Here is an 18,973-nt window from a genome sequence, read left to right as displayed (position 1 = left end):
GAGAATCTTAAGCAGTCTCCACACTCAGCATGGAGTCCAACGCCTCAATCCCATGACTCTGGGAGCATGACCTCAGCCAAAATCAAGAGTTGGACGCTCAACCGACTAAGCCACCGAGGCACCCCCACATAGCTTTAATTAGAGTATACTATCATAAGCATTCTATTTTACTATTAGTTATTATTGTTAATCTCTTTCTGTGCTTAATTTATAAATTAAACTGTCATAGGTATGTATTCATAGGAAAAAACCTAGTACATACAGGGTTTGATCCTATCTGCAGTTTCAGGCATCCACTGGGGATCTTAGAACATGTCCCCCACGCATAAGGGGAGACTACTGTACTTAGGTCAAAGATGACATATGACATCCTAGAAGTTCTTGAACTCTGTGCAAATCACTGGGCAAATTGGTACAAGGGTAGGCGGTTTATGATAGTGCTCTTGGTTATCACTTAGCTCAGACCAGTTATTTAATGAAAAAAGTAGAGCAAGCTGTGAGTAGAATAGCATTTAGGAGTGAATGGATGTGGACAAGTGGAGAGGAACACAAACTGAAAACACTCTACCTGTCTTTCTGGCTCTTAATGCTTCAAGTATGTCAGTAGCAGCCATTTCTCCCAGGACATTGTTTCCAAGGTCAATTTCCCTTAAGTGAGCAGAGTATTTGATCAGGCTGGACAAAGAAAATGACAAATCAAAATGGCAATGTTACTCAAAGAAACTCAATCCACTTATTATGGAGTATGATCTTTCTTCTTAGGTCCTCAATACTCTCCTTGACCCCACTTCCAAAGATGATGCACTGACCCAATTTGAAAACTGAAGATATCCTGAATTCAGGCTTTTCCAATTTAATCTCTCTAGATTGGATGGCCCCCTTCAGCAAGTTGGTAGGATAAAGACTTAGTTGCCTTCAATATTCCATTCATTTATTTATTCATAAGATGTGGGGGTTGTGCAGGGTTTCCCAGTCTTTTAGATTTTGCACACCAGTAAAATGTCAAAAACTTGGGAGGGAATGGTTTGGCAACTTTTAGTATGTCAAATAAATAGCAATTCTCACCTTGTCAATAAATAAAAGAACATATATTTTTACATGAAATTAGGAAGGGCATAGTCTCAAAATAAAGGATTGCATTTAAAATTGAGTAAGTTTTTGAGGGTTGATGGGGGGGGAGGGCGGGGAGGGTGGGTGATGGGTATTGAGGAGGGCACCTTTTGGGATGAGCACTGGGTGTTGTATGGAAACCAATTTGACAATAAATTTCATATATTAAAAAATAAATAAATAAATAAAATTGAGTAAGTTTAGCTTTATGAAAAATGAACACACCATCTGTCTTTTTTTTTTTTTTTTTCTAATCTCTTTGAGGATTATTGAAAATTCCTTCATGCCCTAGCACTGGCCTGTCAACTGGTCTTGGGGAATCTCTGGCATGATGAATGGACATGAAATCTGGGTGAAGGCCTGGGTTCCTGGTTAGCTTATACCTCCTGTCAACCATGTAGTCATGGGCAGGTCATGCGTCCTCTCTCACCTTTCTCATCTGTAAAACTGGCCTCCAAATTGGCTGTTCTGCCTATTTCATAAGGTTGTGGTGAAAACAGAATGAAGCAGTTCCTGTGAAAATATCTTGCAAAATGCAGTATCAATGATGCTATCATACTGAGTACAGGCTTATTAAATGCATATTATGTCTAACATTGCAGGGATTAAACGAATTTAACTCATGGCCTCTGCTCTGAAAGAAATTATCATCTGACTTCCAATAAAACAATTTTGAGTCCTTACCACACACTGAGGATATGAAATTTTAGTTAGGATCAGTAGTGAATACAAGGTCATTCTCTTGCTCCCTGTACACATTTTCTATTGATTCAGCAGCCAGAATTCAAGGGTGGGGCTGAGTGGTTCCGCCAGACTCTCCCTCTCAAAGGTCTTGCTCTCCTAAATAGCCTGTCTAATCAGGACTTGCCTGGCTTTGGCTTCCTGAACTGCCTGCCTATATCCAATTCCTTCAGGTAAGATGGGTGAGAACAGGGATGCTTCAGAAGGAAGCAGGAAGAGAATGAAGAATGTTGAAGACAAACATCACAAGTCGACAATTTTACATCTAACTCTGATTCCAGAGGCCAAGGATTTAATCACTATGCTATTCAGCCTCGCATGAATTACGGTTCTTTATACATCACATGTGATGAGGGCCACCCACATGCTTAAGCACTTGCGCCCAGCACAAATGGGCCTTCCAAGGGTAGGAGTGGAGCTGAAATCTGCCAAGCTTTGCTGGTCAAGTCCTGGGCCCTGGAGCATAGACCTAGAAAGGTTAACTCCTCCCACTCATTGGCCAGAGGTGGTACGTTTTTTAACTCATCTGCCCAGAGAGGCTCTTTTTCTAATTTGTATAAAGGTACTTGCTGGAGCCCTAGGCACTATATTTAGCACCTTCCATGATCTAATTTAACCCTATAAGAATCTCTTGAGTTAGACACTATTATTATCCCCATTTTTACAAAAGAGGAAACTGAGTTACAGAGAAATTATGATAAAAACATAGATAGGTTAAAAGTAAGAGGACAGAGAGAGGTATATCATATTAACATTAATCCAAAGAAAGCTGAAGTGACTATATTAATATTCATCAAAGTAGATTTCAGAAAAGGGAATATTATCAGAGACAAGGGAAAAATATTACTAGGGACTCCATAATGATAATATGGGCCAATTCTTCAAGTGACTTAATCTTAAATATTTTGCACCTAACAAAAGATCTTAAAAATATATAAAACAAAACTGATTAAACTGCAAAGAGGTATGAACAAAGTCACAATTCTCCTCTCAACAACTGATAGAACAAGTAAACAGAAAATTTGTAAAGATACAGAAAACCATAACAATGCTGCCAACCAACTAAACTTCATTGACATTTATTCACATTCCATCCAAAAACAGCAGAATACACATTCTTTTCAAGTAAACATGGAACATTTACCAAGACAGATCATAATCTGGGCCATAAAACAAGTATGTTCTCCAATCACAGCAGAATTTAATAAGAAATCAACCAGAGAAAAATATTTGAAACATTTACAAATATGTGGAAACTAGGCCGACAGGTCAAAGAAATCAAAAGGAAAATTAGAAAATAGTTTGAATTGAATGACAATAAAAATACGTATCAAAATTTGCAGGATACAATTAAAAAGGCCTTGGTATTAATATAACCATTTACATTAGAAAAACAAAAAGTTTAAAATCAATAACTTAAGCTTCTACTTTAATAAATTAGAAAGAAAAGCACATATTAAAGCCAAGGTAAACAGAATAAAGGAAATAATAAAAATAAGAATATAATGCAATGAAATTGGAAAAAACTAAAACATTAGAGGAAACCAAAAGTGAGTTCTTTGAAAAGATAAATAAAATAGATAAAATTCTAATCACATTTATTGGGGGAAAAAAGAAAACAAATTATCAATGTCAGGCACAAAAGAGGATACATCACTGCAGATCCTCCAGACAGGAAAAGGATGAGAAGGAAATATTATGAATAACTTTAAGGCAATAAATTTGAAAACTTAGCCAAAATGAACAAATTGCTTGAAAGACATAAACTACCGAAGCTTAACACCTTCCTCCCCAAATAACCAGAATAGCCTTCTATCTACTAAAGAAATTGAATTTGTAGTTAAAATCTTCTCATAAAGAAAACTCCAGGTCCAGATGTCTTCACTGGTGAATTTCATCAAATATTTAAAGATAAAATAATGCTGATTCTACACAAATTCTTTCATAAAATAAAAAAGGAGGGGACACTTCCTAACTCATTCTGTAAGGCCAAAATCACCTTGATCCCAAACCAGAGGAAAACATTACAAGAAAAGTAGAGACCAATAGTCCTCATGAACACTGATGTGAAAACTCTTACCAAAATGTTAGCAATATACAAAAGGATAAACCATCAGCAATACAGTAAATCTAACAATATATTAAAAGGGTAATAAAATGAAGTTTATTAATATAATTATTATAAAAATAGCAGCAAAGTTATCCAAGTGGGAAATTCCTAACTTTCCTAAATAAAGAAGTAAAGCATATTAGAAAAAGAATCTTTAGGAGCGCCTGGGAGGCTCAGTCGGTTGGGAGTCCAACTTCGGCTCAGGACATGATCTCACAGCTCATGAGTTTGAGCCCCGTGTCAGGCTCTGTGCTGACAGCTCGGAGCCTGGAGCCTGCTTCAGATTCTATGTCTCCCTCTCTCTCTGTCCCTCCCCCATTTGTGCGCGCGCGCGCGCGCGCGCGCGCGCGCGCACTCTCTCTCTCTCTCTCTCTCTCAAAAATAAATAAACATTAAAAAAAAAAAAAGAATCTTTTTCTGGTAAAATAATAGCCATCAATCAAGACCTCAAGTTTCCAACCTTGGCATGTTCTGTTGCCCTTGATTACCCTAAGGTGCTGTAAGTACTAATATCCTGACATGGTATAACCTGGAGTCTTCTACTGGGCAATCTTTCCTATTGTGCTGCAAATGCTGACTTGTGGCTTGGCCCACTGGGTATTTGGATTCAGGAGAGCTGGACAGAGAGATGTCCAGGGTTGTCAGCATAAACATGGCAAGAAAATATTCTGTTTTCCAGGAGCTTTTGAGAAATGCTCTTTCTGCCTAAGTAGTTTGGGACAACTTTGTAATCAAAAACAAAAAAGTGCTCACACTCGAGTAGTCTGCCTTTCTTCCTCAGGTCACATAGCTGACTTTAGGGGAAAAAAATCTAGAGGTCATAACTCCTGCCTTTCCTCTGTTGCCAACTTCATAAAATGGGGCTTCTAGTGAGGTCTTTGGGACCACTTTGTGGGCTCACATACAACTGTCTGCCATTTTTATGATTTCAGGATTTTCCTTAAGATCACAAACCAAGACCAAGGTGGGTCCCTGCTTTCCTCTCAGAGCTAAAAACCCTCACTTAGCACTATTAATAAACTGCAATTAAATTGTTGTCCCTACAATTTAACTAAAGCACCGAGTTTTAGAAGGTGAACAAATAAAACCTCTTAATTTTCTACTCACCATGTTAAAATTTGAGTGAATTCCAACAAGCCATTTTCTCCTTCTTTTCCTTTTCCATCTATGCCATTATCTGCCAAATACAATTTCACTAACCAAGGACCAGTCGAATCTTTAATTTTTTTGATTCCTATAAGAAAATAATAGTATTTTGTTATTTTTAGATAATAGCTCCCCCACTTACCACCAGATACGTTGATTTTATTTTTTTTTTAATTTTTTTTTCAACATTTATTTATTTTTTGGGGGGACAGAGAGAGACAGAGCATGAAAGGGGGAGGGGCAGAGAGAGAGGGAGACACAGAATCGGAAACAGGCTCCAGGCTCTGAGCCATCAGCCCAGAGCCCGACGCGGGGCTCGAACTCACGGACCGCGAGATCGTGACCTGGCTGAAGTCAGACGCTTAACCGAATGCGCCACCCAGGCGCCCCGATTTTATTTTTAAGATTATACTTATTTGACTTATGTGAGTAGATTTATTTTGGAATATAGTCAAGGAAATAGATGTAATTTAAGAAATCCTTTAAAAAAGTACTCAGTACATCCTTTATTCTTTATAATAGCAAGCCCCAAATTGCTCTGTATGAAAGGAAATCTCACTTAAGATTTAAATTGTTGCCTTTACTTTGGCTAAAGAGGAAAATCAATGTTTCTAGAAATTTCCTAGTAGAAGATAAGCAAGTTGTTCACTGATCCTAGGGAAGTGATAGTCCTTACCCAGGGATTCAGAATATGCAAAGTTGTCACATTTTTTTAACTCTAGGAGAACAAATGTGAAGTAGAAAGAACCATCTTGCCTTTGTAGACTTCATGACTGAGGTCAGTGGTCCTGGAATCTAATTTACCCCCATTGGTCCATTCAGCTTTTATGAAGTTCAGTGTCACTCAGTGCTATGGAATGGCATCATGTACACATTTAATTTATACCCATTCAAGTTTAGAAGTTTGGCAAAGAGAAAGACAGGAAGAGGATGGAGAAGAATAAATAGCCATGGACATGCCAGCTAATTCACTCAGTAAGTGTGAGATGGGAAATCTGAGTCTCTGGTCCCAAAGCCAGATTGCCTCCAAGTGTTTGAAATTATATGCTTTGTGTACAATATAACCCCCTAAACACTAGCCAACTACTTCATCTGGGGCTTAGCTAACAATGACCTGTTCCAAAGTTGGCAAGAAACTGCACGGGACTTGGGAATAATATACCTCTATACATTTATTGTGTGGGCAGTTTATTTATTTTTTAACATGAAATTTATTGTCAAATTGGTTTCTATACAACACCCAGTGCTCATCCCAACAAGTTCCCTCCTCAACACCCATCACCCACCTTCCCCTCCCTCCCACCCCCCATCAACCCTCAGTTATTCTCAGTTTTTAAGAATCTCTTATGGTTTGGCTCTCTCCCTCTATATTTTTTTTTCCTTCCCCTCCCCCATAGTCTTCTGTTAAGTTTCTCAGGATCCATGTAAGAGTGAAAACATATGGTATCTGTCTTTCTCTGTATGACTTCACTTAGCACAACACTCTCCAGTTCCATCCACCCTGCTACAAAAGGCCATATTTCATTCTTTCTCATTGCCACGTAGTATTCCATTGTGTATATAAACCACAATTTCCTTATCCATTCATCAGTTGATGGACATTTAGGCTCTTTCCATAATTTGGCTATTGTTGAAAGTGCTGCTATAAACACTGGGGTACAGTTTAAAGGATTGTAAAGAATCATTTAGCTATACACTGATTTTGCCTAATATGCTGACTTGAGAACCTAATCCCAAGGGCTAGACAGGACTCTTCTGTACTTGAATTCATTCAACATTCAACACATTTTCTTAAAAGAGTATGTTCTTTGTTTAAAATTTTATTTATTTATTTTGAGAGAGAGAAAGAGAAAGAGAGCAAGGGGGGAAGGGTAGAGAGAGGGGGAGAGAGAGAGAGAGAGTGAGAGAGAGAGAGAGAGAGAGAGAGAGAGAGAATCCTAAGCAGGCTCTGTACTGTCATCACAGAGCCCGACGTGGGGATCAAACTCAAGGACTGTGAGATCATGACCTGAGCCGAAGTCAGATGCCCATCCCAGGCGCCCCTTCAACAGATATTTTTGAGCTCTACCAGATGTCAGGCACTGTCCTAGGTGCTGGGAATCCAACAGGGAACAGAAGAGACAAACTCCCTGCCATCTGAAGCTGACATGAAGTGATCGCTATCTAGTGTGTAGGAAGAACAAGGAAGAGAGAAGAGTCACTGATAACCAAGTATAAGTTTTCAATTCATGAAAGAGAATGACTTTTTAGGGCAAGGTGATATAGCTGGACTTTTTGTTATTTTCCTTCAAAACACAGTTGGGGGGATGAAAACTAGCCCATCATTTAGTTTCATTGGGGGTAAGCCTAACTTGTCCAAATGTATTTGTTCTTACATCCAGGGCATGGGAATGATGGCAAATGACAGCTGTTGTAAATAATTTAACAGTGCTAATATATTAGGACGGTATCTGACACACTGTGGGTGTTTAATAACCATTGAACAAATGAATGAATCAATGAATAATAGAGTATAGAGTGTAATCATACTGTGGAAACTTTTATCTCACTGTTTATTGTTTTTCCAAGTACAAGGGAGCTAATAATGCCTTGAGACCATTTATGAACACGAATAGGATATGACTTTTCTACTTATAAAATCTCTTCACAAACATAGTGCCTTTGAAAAGTTAAGTTTACTGCTCAGAATAATTAATGATGTGGATACTGATCACATGTGGCACTCGTTTCTTATTGTCCCCTTTTTGCCAGAAAGCAGTGGTGATGAAACATGAGGCCAGTGGAGCTAAGGCCAAAGGCCAAATTCCTGTGCAGTTGCTGAGCACTAGAGCACTACAAGGAAAGAAACAGTTTTTGCGAGTCTACCCCTGCCACCCCACCGACTTAGCCAGCACGGCACAAATGTATGCAATTGGAGAGGAAGGGGGCTTCCGGGTCTGTGACTGGCCTGGTACAACTTGCATCCCCAGGGGAAAAGCAATCCAAATTCCCCTCCAACTGGTGGAAAGCAAGGTCGCAATGTCATCTCTGCTCATGAAAAATAACCAATTTGGAAAGTGCTGGTCCAAACCATTCTGCAGAATTTAGGGAGTCACAGTGCCCTGTCAGAGGGTAGGAAGACTGATATTGCTTAGCACAGGGATTTCCTCCTTTGGGCCTTTATCCAAAATTTAAGCAGAACCAAATACTTTTCTCTGAATACTAAACAAATTCCTCAGAGTAAAGAAAGGTGAGTACATACTCAGCCCCTGGTAATACTTGATCCACCCCAGCTGTATTCATCCCAACCTATTTTCCCCTAATCTTAACATTTCTTTAAAACAAAAACAAGTTCACAGACAATGACTATTTTAATTTACACTCCTCTGTCTCCGAGAACTTAGTGGCGGCACAGCAATGCCAATTGTGACTAAGAGGCAGGAGGGTGTAGAGAAAGCAGAATCCCTGGGTTTAAAACCTCTCTCTAAAAAACTCTGTGGGACTCCCCAGAAAGCCACTTACCTTCTCTGAACCCAAGTTTCCTCGCTGCTCTAACAGAGATAATACTCATTTCCTAGATGGACTGGGAGGATCGACTGGGAAGCATGGTGAAGTAATGGTTGTAGAGGTACTTAGTACACAACAAATGTTACTGCCTGTCTTCTCAGTTTCATTTCTGGAAACTGTAAGTCATTGAAACGCTGGAATGAGAGCGGCCCTCCTGGAAAACCTCCTTGTGGAAGGTATCTCCCCTTCTGCCACCGCCTCCCTGAGGATCAGATACATACTTCTTATAATTGCACACCTCCTCTGGAAGCCTCTCCACAGATCCGTCTGGACTCACCCAACCTTGTGCTTCATCCCATTTTCTCTGTGGTTAATTGCCAAGCTCCCCCAACTGTCTCTGACTGCAGAATCTTTCACCCTCATTGAACTGGCTATCTGGTCCTTTCAGATTTCCCTCCTAAATATACCTGGACCATCTTTCTGTCACTGCACTCTGCACTTTTGCTCCTCATGTCTGAACTATCGTGATAGCCTCCAAACTGGTCTCCCTTCACCCGCATGTCCCTTTTTCCAAAACACATGCTGCAATGCTGCCCAAGGTTCTTTTCAAAAATCCAATTCTCATCATGTCACTGCCTTGCTTCAGAGGAATCATGGCTCTAACTCTGCACACAGCAGAAACCCCAACTCAACTGCATTCATGGCTCTTTGGCCACGTGGGTCCTCTGGCCTTTTCAGCTACACCTCCAGCCACTCTCTCAGTGACCACTATGCAGTGAACATCACACTTCCCATACACTGAACACTCTGTGCACTTTCACCCCCTGAGCCTTTTCTCATGTGGTTCCCTTTGCCTAGAATGCCCTCTCTTTCACAGTTGATAAACCTCTTTTCAGTCTTTCTGGAAAGAACTCTATTTCCTATGTGGGCCAGTACTCAAAGGTCAAGTGTAAAAAATTTTCATGGAACCAGAAGTTCCCCCAGAGAGGTTCCTCATTTTTTCCCCTCACTCTCTGGTGTCTCCTGGGATCACCAGGACAGCTGTGCATTGCATATTCTCTTGGACATCACACATTCTATTTTGCTTAAGAACTACTCAAATGTTCATCTAAAGATGCCAGGTCTGAGCAGGACCTTCTTCTTAATAAGGCTGATTAAAAAAAAACAAACAAAACTTGCTCAAAATAGTTTCCTTCCATCAACAAGGAATATGTGTGATTTCCTATGTAATTACCAGAGATTTATAAACCAGAACATTGACTGCAGGACTTAAGGAGGCAAAGTGTAATTAGTGTTGGGTGATTCATACCTTGGACCTTGGAACATGTCCACAAAGGTTTCCATTGTTTGCCTATCACTCCAGGATAAAATCCCAAGTAAAATAATTTCAGGATATTAATCAGTAACTTCTGGATCTGGAACCAATAAAACTGTTTTGAAGATTACATCTTGTCTTTTAAACTTGATGCTTGCATTCCTTAATGCCAAAGTATTCCTATGGACCACGGCTATGTTATAAACAATGCCTTCTTTGGGGAAGTGAATTTGGCACTTGGGTGGCATTGGTACTGTAGCAAAGGTCTGATCAATCTCAAGCTTGTAGACTGACCATTTTATGGTTGGATTTTGCTCTCAGTACATGTCTAAGTCATGTACTGGCCCTCCTAGTCCTAAATCCTTGACAATTAAGACACCTAGAAACTACAGTGTGGGGTTTGGGCTAGGAAACAGAGCAGGCCCAGGTGACAGGGCACGCCTGAGTCCTTGCTGAGTCTTTTAGCAACTTTTGGGGCCTTGAGGTGACATGGCAGGACCTGCTGAATGGGGCTCAGGGACGCTATCTTATCTGCAGAAGACTATTCCTGATGACCATTCAGTGACCTCCCATCTTTTGCCATATTCTGGCTCTTTATGGACCTAACAGGCTTGTGATTAGGCATAGGCCAGAACAGATATCACTCACTTGAGTGTTAATCACCCTTCAGACCCAGGGTTCCCAATTCCCACAGACTCCTGGTACAGAGCCATGGGGCTCAGACATAGGCCAGACTGGGTGTGGAAGAGACAGAGAAGCTGGAGCAGAAACAAGCCTGGGCCCTGTTTGTTCTGTGGTCTCCAAGGCAGAGAAGAGGCATCTAGGAGTCTCACTCTGCCTCCTGATTTTCTTCACTGAGCAAAATAAATCAAGAGTAGGTGATCTGATTTTCTTTTAATTCTAAAGCAGTGGATCTCAAAGTGGGCTAACAGCATCAGCAACACTTGGGAACTTGATAGAAATGTAAGCTCTCCAGCCTTACCTCTGCCTACAGATTCGGTGCTTTGTGGGGCAGGGCCCCACAATCTTTGTTTTAATGAGCCTACTGGGTGCCTCTGATGCTGCTTGAGCTTGAGAACCACTGATCTAATGAATCTTCATGTTCAGTGCTGCTTTGAGGCAGGACTGGCTTAGATGAACAGATGTCTAAATTCTGCAGGCACAGAATTGGAATATTTTTCCTCTTCTATCAACCTACAACTGGCTGCTAAATGTAAAATCGTCAGGTTCTTGTAATTACACGTTTCAGGAGGAATAATAAAGGGTGTCAGGCTTCTGAATGGAGGTTTTGATTCATACAGTATTGTGAGTTCAACTTTCCAAGCAACAGGCCAAAGCCTCCTGTCCACAAAGGGGCAAGCATACAAATAGTTTGGCTGTTTCCAATTGGGACCAAATGGAAACCATCTGGACTCCACCCTTAAGAGGTTAATATAAATCAGCTCCATCTGACTCTTTATTTTGATGCAGGTAGAACTCTTCTACCAAAGACAAAACTCACCCCCAACCAAATACCTTATGACTGAAAGTAATTATCCAATGTGGGAAGCTATTTTTTCACTTGCTTTGTGAACTCTGGAAAATGGTCTGCTCTGACAAGAAGCTATAAATTAAATATGTATTAAACACAGGATTTTTTTTTTTTCTATTCATTTGAGGCACAGAATCCCTTGAGAGCCAGAAGACTTTAATGGCTCCCACTGTCTACTGGATCAAGTCCCAACTCTGGGCCTGACATGCAAAGTCTTCCTTAATGTGACCTAGTGTTTTTGACAGGTCCATCCACCCACATCCTCTTGTTCCAGCTAAACTTGTAGGCTTTTGGGCTTGCACCGTTAAGCCTCTCTCCTCTCTCAAATCCTTCTTCCTGTAAGTCCTTTCTTTCTACATGTCAACTTCTAACTCCTCCTCAGTTTCACCCCTGGGGAACAATGCCCTTCTCTGAACCCAGTGTCCATCCCTGGGTTCTCTGAGTTCACTGGGTTCTCTAAACCCAGTGTCCATGTTTGGCCCCTGAAAGATGCTGCCTTGTGTGGCTATTTGTTTTCCTAGATGTGTATCCTGTTTATAAACTACATTCTGAACCCCCCCTGTTATGAACTGAGTTGTGTTCCCTCCCCAAATTCCTATGTTGAAGTCCTAAGTCCCAGCTCCTCAGAATGTGATCTTTTTTGGATGTAAGGTCGTGGCAGATGTAATTAGTTAAGATGAGGTCAGACTGGAGTAGAGTTGGCCCCTAATCCAGTATGACTGATGTCCTTATAAAAAGGAAATCTTGGACACAGACGCACACAGGGAGAATGTGTGGGGAACATGAAGGCCAAGGTCGGGGTGATGCATCTATAAGCCAAGGAACACTAGATTGCCAACAAACCACCAGTAGCTAGGAGACAGGCATGGAACAGATTCCCCCTCAGAACATCTAGAAGGAACCAGCCCTGCCGACATCTTGATCTTAACTTCCAGGCTCCAGAACTGTGAGACAATATATTTCTGTTGTTTAAGGTCAAAAGAGGCAAGCCTGATATTTTTGTGCCAGGTTTTAGCAGCTGAAAGGTATTATTGTGACATGGGCCTCAACAAAGCTATTATTTAAAAGCTGTAGGATGAACAGTTGTATTGCTCTCTTTTTGACCTTTCTCTCAAACTATCTACCTTCTTGAGGGTTACACATTTCCAGGCCTACATTAGGGTGGGGGGTTGGGGGGCTTGGGTCGGGGTGGTGGCACACAGGAGGTGTCATTCACGAAGGCCTTACATTCAGACTCTGCTGTCATTGCCTATTGAGGTTATGCATGCATTCTCTTTGTTTTTATACGTATTAGAAGAGCTAGCTTGTTAAACATAAAGACTTTAAGTATTATGAAATTTTTTAACCTTCTTTGCTTAAAAAAATTTTTTTTTTTTTAATCAGGAAGTCTCAACAAATAGAAGTGGTCAGAACCTCTCTCCAGCCTTGAGAAGTCTTGAAGTTCCCATACAGATTTTGACCTTTGGGTCTGGGTGCAATGTCAAGTTAACTGCACAGCGTGATACACAGATTCAGTCTTTGTCCTCATTACCACTTTCTGCTAGGTCTATATGGAGAGTTAGAACTAGTGACCCAGCAGTCCTCTGCCTTCAGATGTCATCTGGCCCAGTGTAAGGACTGTCCTCTGTAGGGCCACCTGCCTTGGAGACCAATGATCATCCTCATCCCAAAAGGAATGCTCAAAAATCAACTCCTCCAAAAGGATTTTTGATTGAAAATATCCCCAAATGGTAAATAAATGTCTAAAACAAGTGATAACCTAGAATGGCTCTTATTATTATTCTTTTTTTTTCTTTTAGTAGGTTTTTCAAAATATACTAGTACTACCCAGTGGAAAGACTGTATTTATACAAGATGACAGAGACAGATCTAATAAATTTTCTCACTTTTCACTTTAATTTGGCTTTTTAGATCCTAAGAATTTGTATTTATCTAATTAAGAGAGATTTCACAGAGGAGACACAGGATAATTTAAAAAATAGGAAAAAGACCACAAAAACGGATTAAAATTGAGAAAGAAAAAGGCACAAGGCAACGAGTTACATCACAAAGGCCTGTCACCTTCCACACACTAATTGTATGAAAAAAATATATATATAGTGGACTAACACAAAACAACATGAGTTTAGGTTAGCCTCCACAAAGAGTTTCCCACAGACTGTGCTCATGACACCTCTAGTGATCATCTAGTGCTTATCTTTACTTTTTTTAATGTCTATTTATTTTTGAGAGAGAGAGTATGTGTGAGCAGGGGAGGGGCAGACAGAGGTGGAGAGAAGATCTGAACCAGATTATGTGCTGACAGCAGAGAGCCCTATGTGGGGTTCGAACCCACCAAGAGGCCATGACCTGAGCCGAAGTTGGATGCTTAACCAATTGAGCCACCAAGGTGCCCCTTGTGCTGTGTCTTTATAACCTCAAAATGCTAAAGCTGGAGTGGAATTTAGGAAGCTGTGAGCGCAAATTCTTTGGTTTGCAGAATAGGATGCTGAGATACAGGCACCAGGGCAAGCGCTGGGCACAGAACCCATGTTCCCTAATGCTGAGCTTTGAACCTTTAATGCTTGGAGAGCTTCTCACTTTGTTCAGTCCTGCTCAGAGGTTATGGGGTTGGTGATTTCTTAAAATTCCCTCTAAATGACTCCGTTTCTGATGCTAAGCAATGAGGGTAGAAGAGAAGTCTCCAAGCTGAATCAACCAGGTCCCACTAGCTGTTTACTGCAGATACTGCCCAATGAGCCCACGCCCCCTAATGGATGCTGGCTTGCTGAATGTGCCGAAGAAATCCCTCTGGTGGACAAGGCCAAGCTGTTCTGTGTTTGGTTTCCGTGAAACCACAAGACACGGAGTCTTCTTTCTCTCCAAGTGAGTTTTTCCGTTTGGGGTAATTACTGTAGTAGCAGGACTGCACAGCCGGGGAAAGGAGGAAGCGATTTACAGATGCAGGAAGAGGGAAGGAGAGTTGAAGCAAGAACCAAGTACCTTTTTTTCTCCTCTCCTTCCCTGAAGCAGTTTTCCCTGTTTCAGCACCAGATGGCTTTGTAATCCGGTTCGAAGTTGAACTTGCCCTCTGTTTGGCTGCATGGAAAAGAAAAGGATGGAGAAAAAAGCCTGTTCAGAATTGTATGAATGGGGCTTTACACACTTTGCTATTAATTATTTCCTTCATTTTATGTACACTTTGAGCAGAGATATTCTCGTGAGAGGATTATCCGGCCTATTGTCAAATCCCACTCATTTCAGTTCAGTTCTTTCTTTCTCGTGTTTCTTTCCTCAAAATCTCGAGGAGAGCATGCAACCAAGTAGGGCCCCAAGTATCATCCTAAAAGGCCTCTTGTACATTCTCCACGTTCCACAGCTGCCCTCTATAAAAGTGGCTCCAAACATCTGAGATTAGTAAGAATGTAGCAGAGAGGAGCACATTTTGGGCGTATTTTTTAAAATATTAGTATATTATCACTCTAGAGTCATTCTAGTCCCTTCCTTTCCTTTCTCTTGCACCCCACATCCCAAGCATCAGGAAATGGGAGAGATGTGGAACATGATCTCCTCTGCCACTGCCCTGGTCTCACTTGGGTAGACCCCTCTCACTTCCCACCCTCACTGCTCCCTGGATGAGGACAGCTTTCCAACAGGCCTCCCCGCCCCCCCAGCCCCACCCGGTCCATTTGCTATACAGATTGAGAGGTCTTTCTCAAACCTAAGTCCTAAGTAAGTCCTAACTCCTCTGCTCCCTTGTCACTAACAAGGCCCGTGATCCCTTGTCCCTGTCATCACCCAGGTACCCTTCTGCTCCCTGTGCACAGGTCTCTTGGAGACTTGGCGCAGGCTGTTCCCTCTGCCTGGCACGCTCTCCCCACTGGCAGGCTCACGCCCTCACCTCCTGGTCTGTACACAAATGCTGTCTTTTCAAGGAGGACTACATTCAACCATCTATTTAAAATCACACCCCAACCATCGTCCTTCCCCAGACTCCCAAACTTGCTAATCTTGCTCGACACTTTTTTAAAGCTTACTTATTTTTTAATTTTTAAGTAACCTCTACACTCAACATGGGGCATGAATTCATGACCCTGAGATTAACAGTCACATGCTCTTCGAACTGAGCAGCCAGGCTCCCTTTGACATTTTCTTTTTTCCATAGCAATGACCACCTTCTAACAAACTAGAGCATGTGTATATTTATTATGCCTTTTAAAGACTATCTGACTTCCCCACCCCATACATACACAGCGCATGTACACACCCATGCACGCACACGCACACGCACACTGCATTCCAGCCCCCTCCTCGGGGGCAAGGACCTTTGTTTTCTACCCTATGTATCCCAAGCACCAGAAAGAGTACTTGGTGTATGTTAGGAGAGACAGAAATGCACACATGCGAACACACACATGATGAAGGAAGCAACATCATTACTAAGATTGCATTTTACACATTATAACAATTAAGAAGAACTTGTCATTGGCTCATGAGGCGTTCCTGCCTCTCTGTCAGCGACGGAGAGCCATTGTGCCTGACCCTAGTGGGCAGAAGCAGTGACTGGGAGGCCTGGGAGCAGCTCACAGAACAAGAGAGAAAACCAAGCATTTGGGCCTTAAAACACAGTGGCCTCAAAACATTTTTGCTTCCCTTATATCCCACAGGAATATTGAAAGGCGATGTACTATCTTTACAGTTTTAGGTTGGTTGTCTAAACTCACTCATCATAAGTTTTAAAGTATCAAGGCATGAGATTTCTAGGACATAGCAAATACTGGCCTTTAAAAATAAAATCTGTTACACCACTCTCTTAAGTGTATCCGGTGGAATCTAAATTCCCAGCAATTTGGTATCTATCATCATCCATTAAGAAATCCCAAACAACCCAAAATGTGAGCAGATTCTTCTTCAGTGGTTGAAAATTTTACATCATTCCCTTTTACTCTTGTGTTTAAAAAAAAATTTTTTTTAATGTTTTTATTCATTTTTGAGAGAGAGAACATGAGCAGGGGAGGGTCAGAGAGAGAAGAGGACAGAAGATCTGAAGCAGGCTTTGCGCTGACAGCAGTGAGCCCGATGCAGGGCTCGAACTCACAAACCACAAGATCAGGCAGGACGTGAGCTGAAGTTGGATGCTCAACTGACTGAGCCATACAGGTGCTCCTCTTATGTTTTCACTCGTATTTTCATTCTACTTACTCTGCTGAATTTTGTATTTGCAAGTCTTTTCGATTTCATCCTGTTATACTTCTCTGGAATAAAAATACTACATTTACGGGTATTTAAAATTTTTAAATATCTTGGGATTATAAAACTCTAAGGCATTAAAAATGTATTCTGCAGTTATTAATCAATTTTAGAAGTATAAAACTGATTAGTATAATATATACATTTTATACATTTTGATAAATCCTAATACAGAAATAAAATTTTATTGAATGCCTCTCTTATGAGATGGATGCTGTTTTATTTGCTTTTATAATTAATTCATGTATTCATTAAAGAATATTACTGCTAACATGAGGCAGACTTCAGCATCAGTGCTATTTCTATTTTTCATTGTTATAGTTCTGATACTGAGAAATCTTACTCACATATATGGGGATAAAACAGGGTTGCCAGATTTAACCTCTTTTGTCCCCCCAAACATATAGGATACTCAGTTGAATTGTTATTTTTTTGATAATCTTTTTCATGTTTATTTATTTATTCTGAGAGAGCAAGACAGAGACAAAGCACTAGCAGGGGAGGGACAGAGAGAGAGACGGAGAGAGAATATCAAGCAGGCTCCATGCAATCAGCACAGAAACCAACACGGGGCTCGATCTCACAAACTGCAAGATCATGATCTGAGCTGAAATCAAGAGCTGGATGCTTAACCAACTGAGCCACCCAGGCACCCCCGCCCCCCCCCCCCCACAATTGACTTTTAAATTTCAGGTAAACAACGAATAATTATTCTAGTTAAGTATATCCCAAACATTGCATGGGATATACTTATTAAAAATTACATGTTTTCCATCTAAAATTCAAATTTAATTGGGTAATCCTAGAAGGAGTTTTATCACAGCAGTATTATTCAGTTCTTTGAACTCCTGTATGATAGGCTAAATATCACACAGCGGTTGATCAAAATAAAAAATATTTGTGATGATCTGTCAATTGATAGCTTGATTAAATCCTCCTTCAATTTTGTTAAAACCAAAAATCGGAAGCCACGTGGGATCTAAAAACTGGCATGTCACTGACTACAGTCATTCACTTTCTCAACACTTCCACTAATATTTTGAATTGTCTCTGCTTTTGGTACATACCCTAGGGAAAATAACGTCTGCTAAGATACTGGATGTGAGAGAAGCATGCCTTTCCCTCGCAAAGTAGAAAGATTGTGACAAAGTATATTAACCACAAGTACTGGATCCTTATGAAAGTTCAGAATCTGGACATTTCTTTCAAACAATCCACACCTCCCAAACACACCTACTGCGGTTTTCACGTACCCTCTCTCTGTCTTAGTGCATTTGGTCTACTATAACAAAATACTGTGGACTGGGTGACTTATAAACAACAAACATTTATTCCTCACACCTCCAGAGGCTGGGAAGTCCAAGATCCAGGCACTGACAGATTTGGCGTCTGGCGAGAGCCGGCTTCCTGGTTCATAGATGGCTGTCTTCTCGTTATAACTTCACAGGGCAGAAGAGGCGAGGGAGCTCTCTGCACTCTTTTTTTTTTTTTTTTTAATTTTTAATTTTTATTCTTTTTTTTTTTATTTTTTAGAGAGAGAGAAAGCACAAGTTGGGGAGAGGGGCAGAGAGAGGGAAAGAGAGAGAGAATCTTAAGCAGGCTCCACGCTCAGCACAAAGTCTGATGTGGAGCTTGATCCCAAGACCCTAGGATAATGACCTGAGCTTAAATCAAGAGTCGGATGCTCAACCGACTGAGCCACCCAGACGCCCGTAGGCTCTCTTTTATAAGGGCGCTAATCCCATTCATGAGGGTTTCAACCTCATGGTCTAATCACCTTCTAAAGGCCCCACCTCCTAAACCATCACCTCAAGGATTAGGACTTCAACATATGAATGTGGGGGGGCACATAACATCAGTCTATAGCACCCTTGTTTCCAGACAAGAGCTGTAAAGGACAGGGACCAGGGCAGTCCCAGGGATCTGGCAGGATGTGCTAACACAGAGATTGTTTTGGGGGGTGGTGTGCCAGGTTCCTCTGCTCAAGAATCAGGTTTTTGGTGTGGCAGGGCTTGGTTTCAATACCCATCTGTGGCCAGGAGAGAGCTGGTAATATTCTTTAATTTTTTTTTTTTTTTGCCTCCTATGCCTCTTTTTTCATTTATGACTATCCTGCTGGCAAAGAAGTGAAATTAAGATGGGAAAACCAAATTTGTCTGAGCAAAGGTCTAACGATCCAGCTTTGAAATAGAAGGTACTTTTACTCTGTGCTGGTGCATATGTTACTGCTATGGACTGAATATTTGTGTTCCCCAACTATTCATATGTTGATCCCCCAGTGTGGCTGTATTTAGAGATGGGGCCT

The 18,973-nt window shown here is 41.1% G+C and overlaps 1 protein-coding gene across 5 annotated transcripts in view; it reads right to left on the bottom strand.

The window, feature by feature from the left end:
• Positions 1-18,973, bottom strand: part of LOC125175565 (uncharacterized) — a 53,086-nt gene that overhangs the window by 12,548 nt on the left and 21,565 nt on the right. For all 5 annotated transcript variants that reach the window (XM_047876230.1, XM_047876231.1, XM_047876229.1 and 2 more), the window contains 3 exons: positions 14,422-14,517; positions 5,069-5,195; positions 569-675 (listed from right to left, as the gene is read on the bottom strand). In XM_047876230.1, coding sequence (XP_047732186.1) covers positions 569-675; positions 5,069-5,195; positions 14,422-14,517 — 330 coding nt within the window. The remainder of the gene's footprint in view (positions 1-568; positions 676-5,068; positions 5,196-14,421; positions 14,518-18,973) is intronic.

Source organism: Prionailurus viverrinus, chromosome C2, assembly GCF_022837055.1.
Source record: "Prionailurus viverrinus isolate Anna chromosome C2, UM_Priviv_1.0, whole genome shotgun sequence".
Lineage (NCBI taxonomy): Eukaryota > Metazoa > Chordata > Mammalia > Carnivora > Felidae > Prionailurus > Prionailurus viverrinus.
The sequence above is the reverse complement of the archived record's forward strand: the minus strand, read 5'-3'. Positions and strand labels throughout refer to the sequence as shown.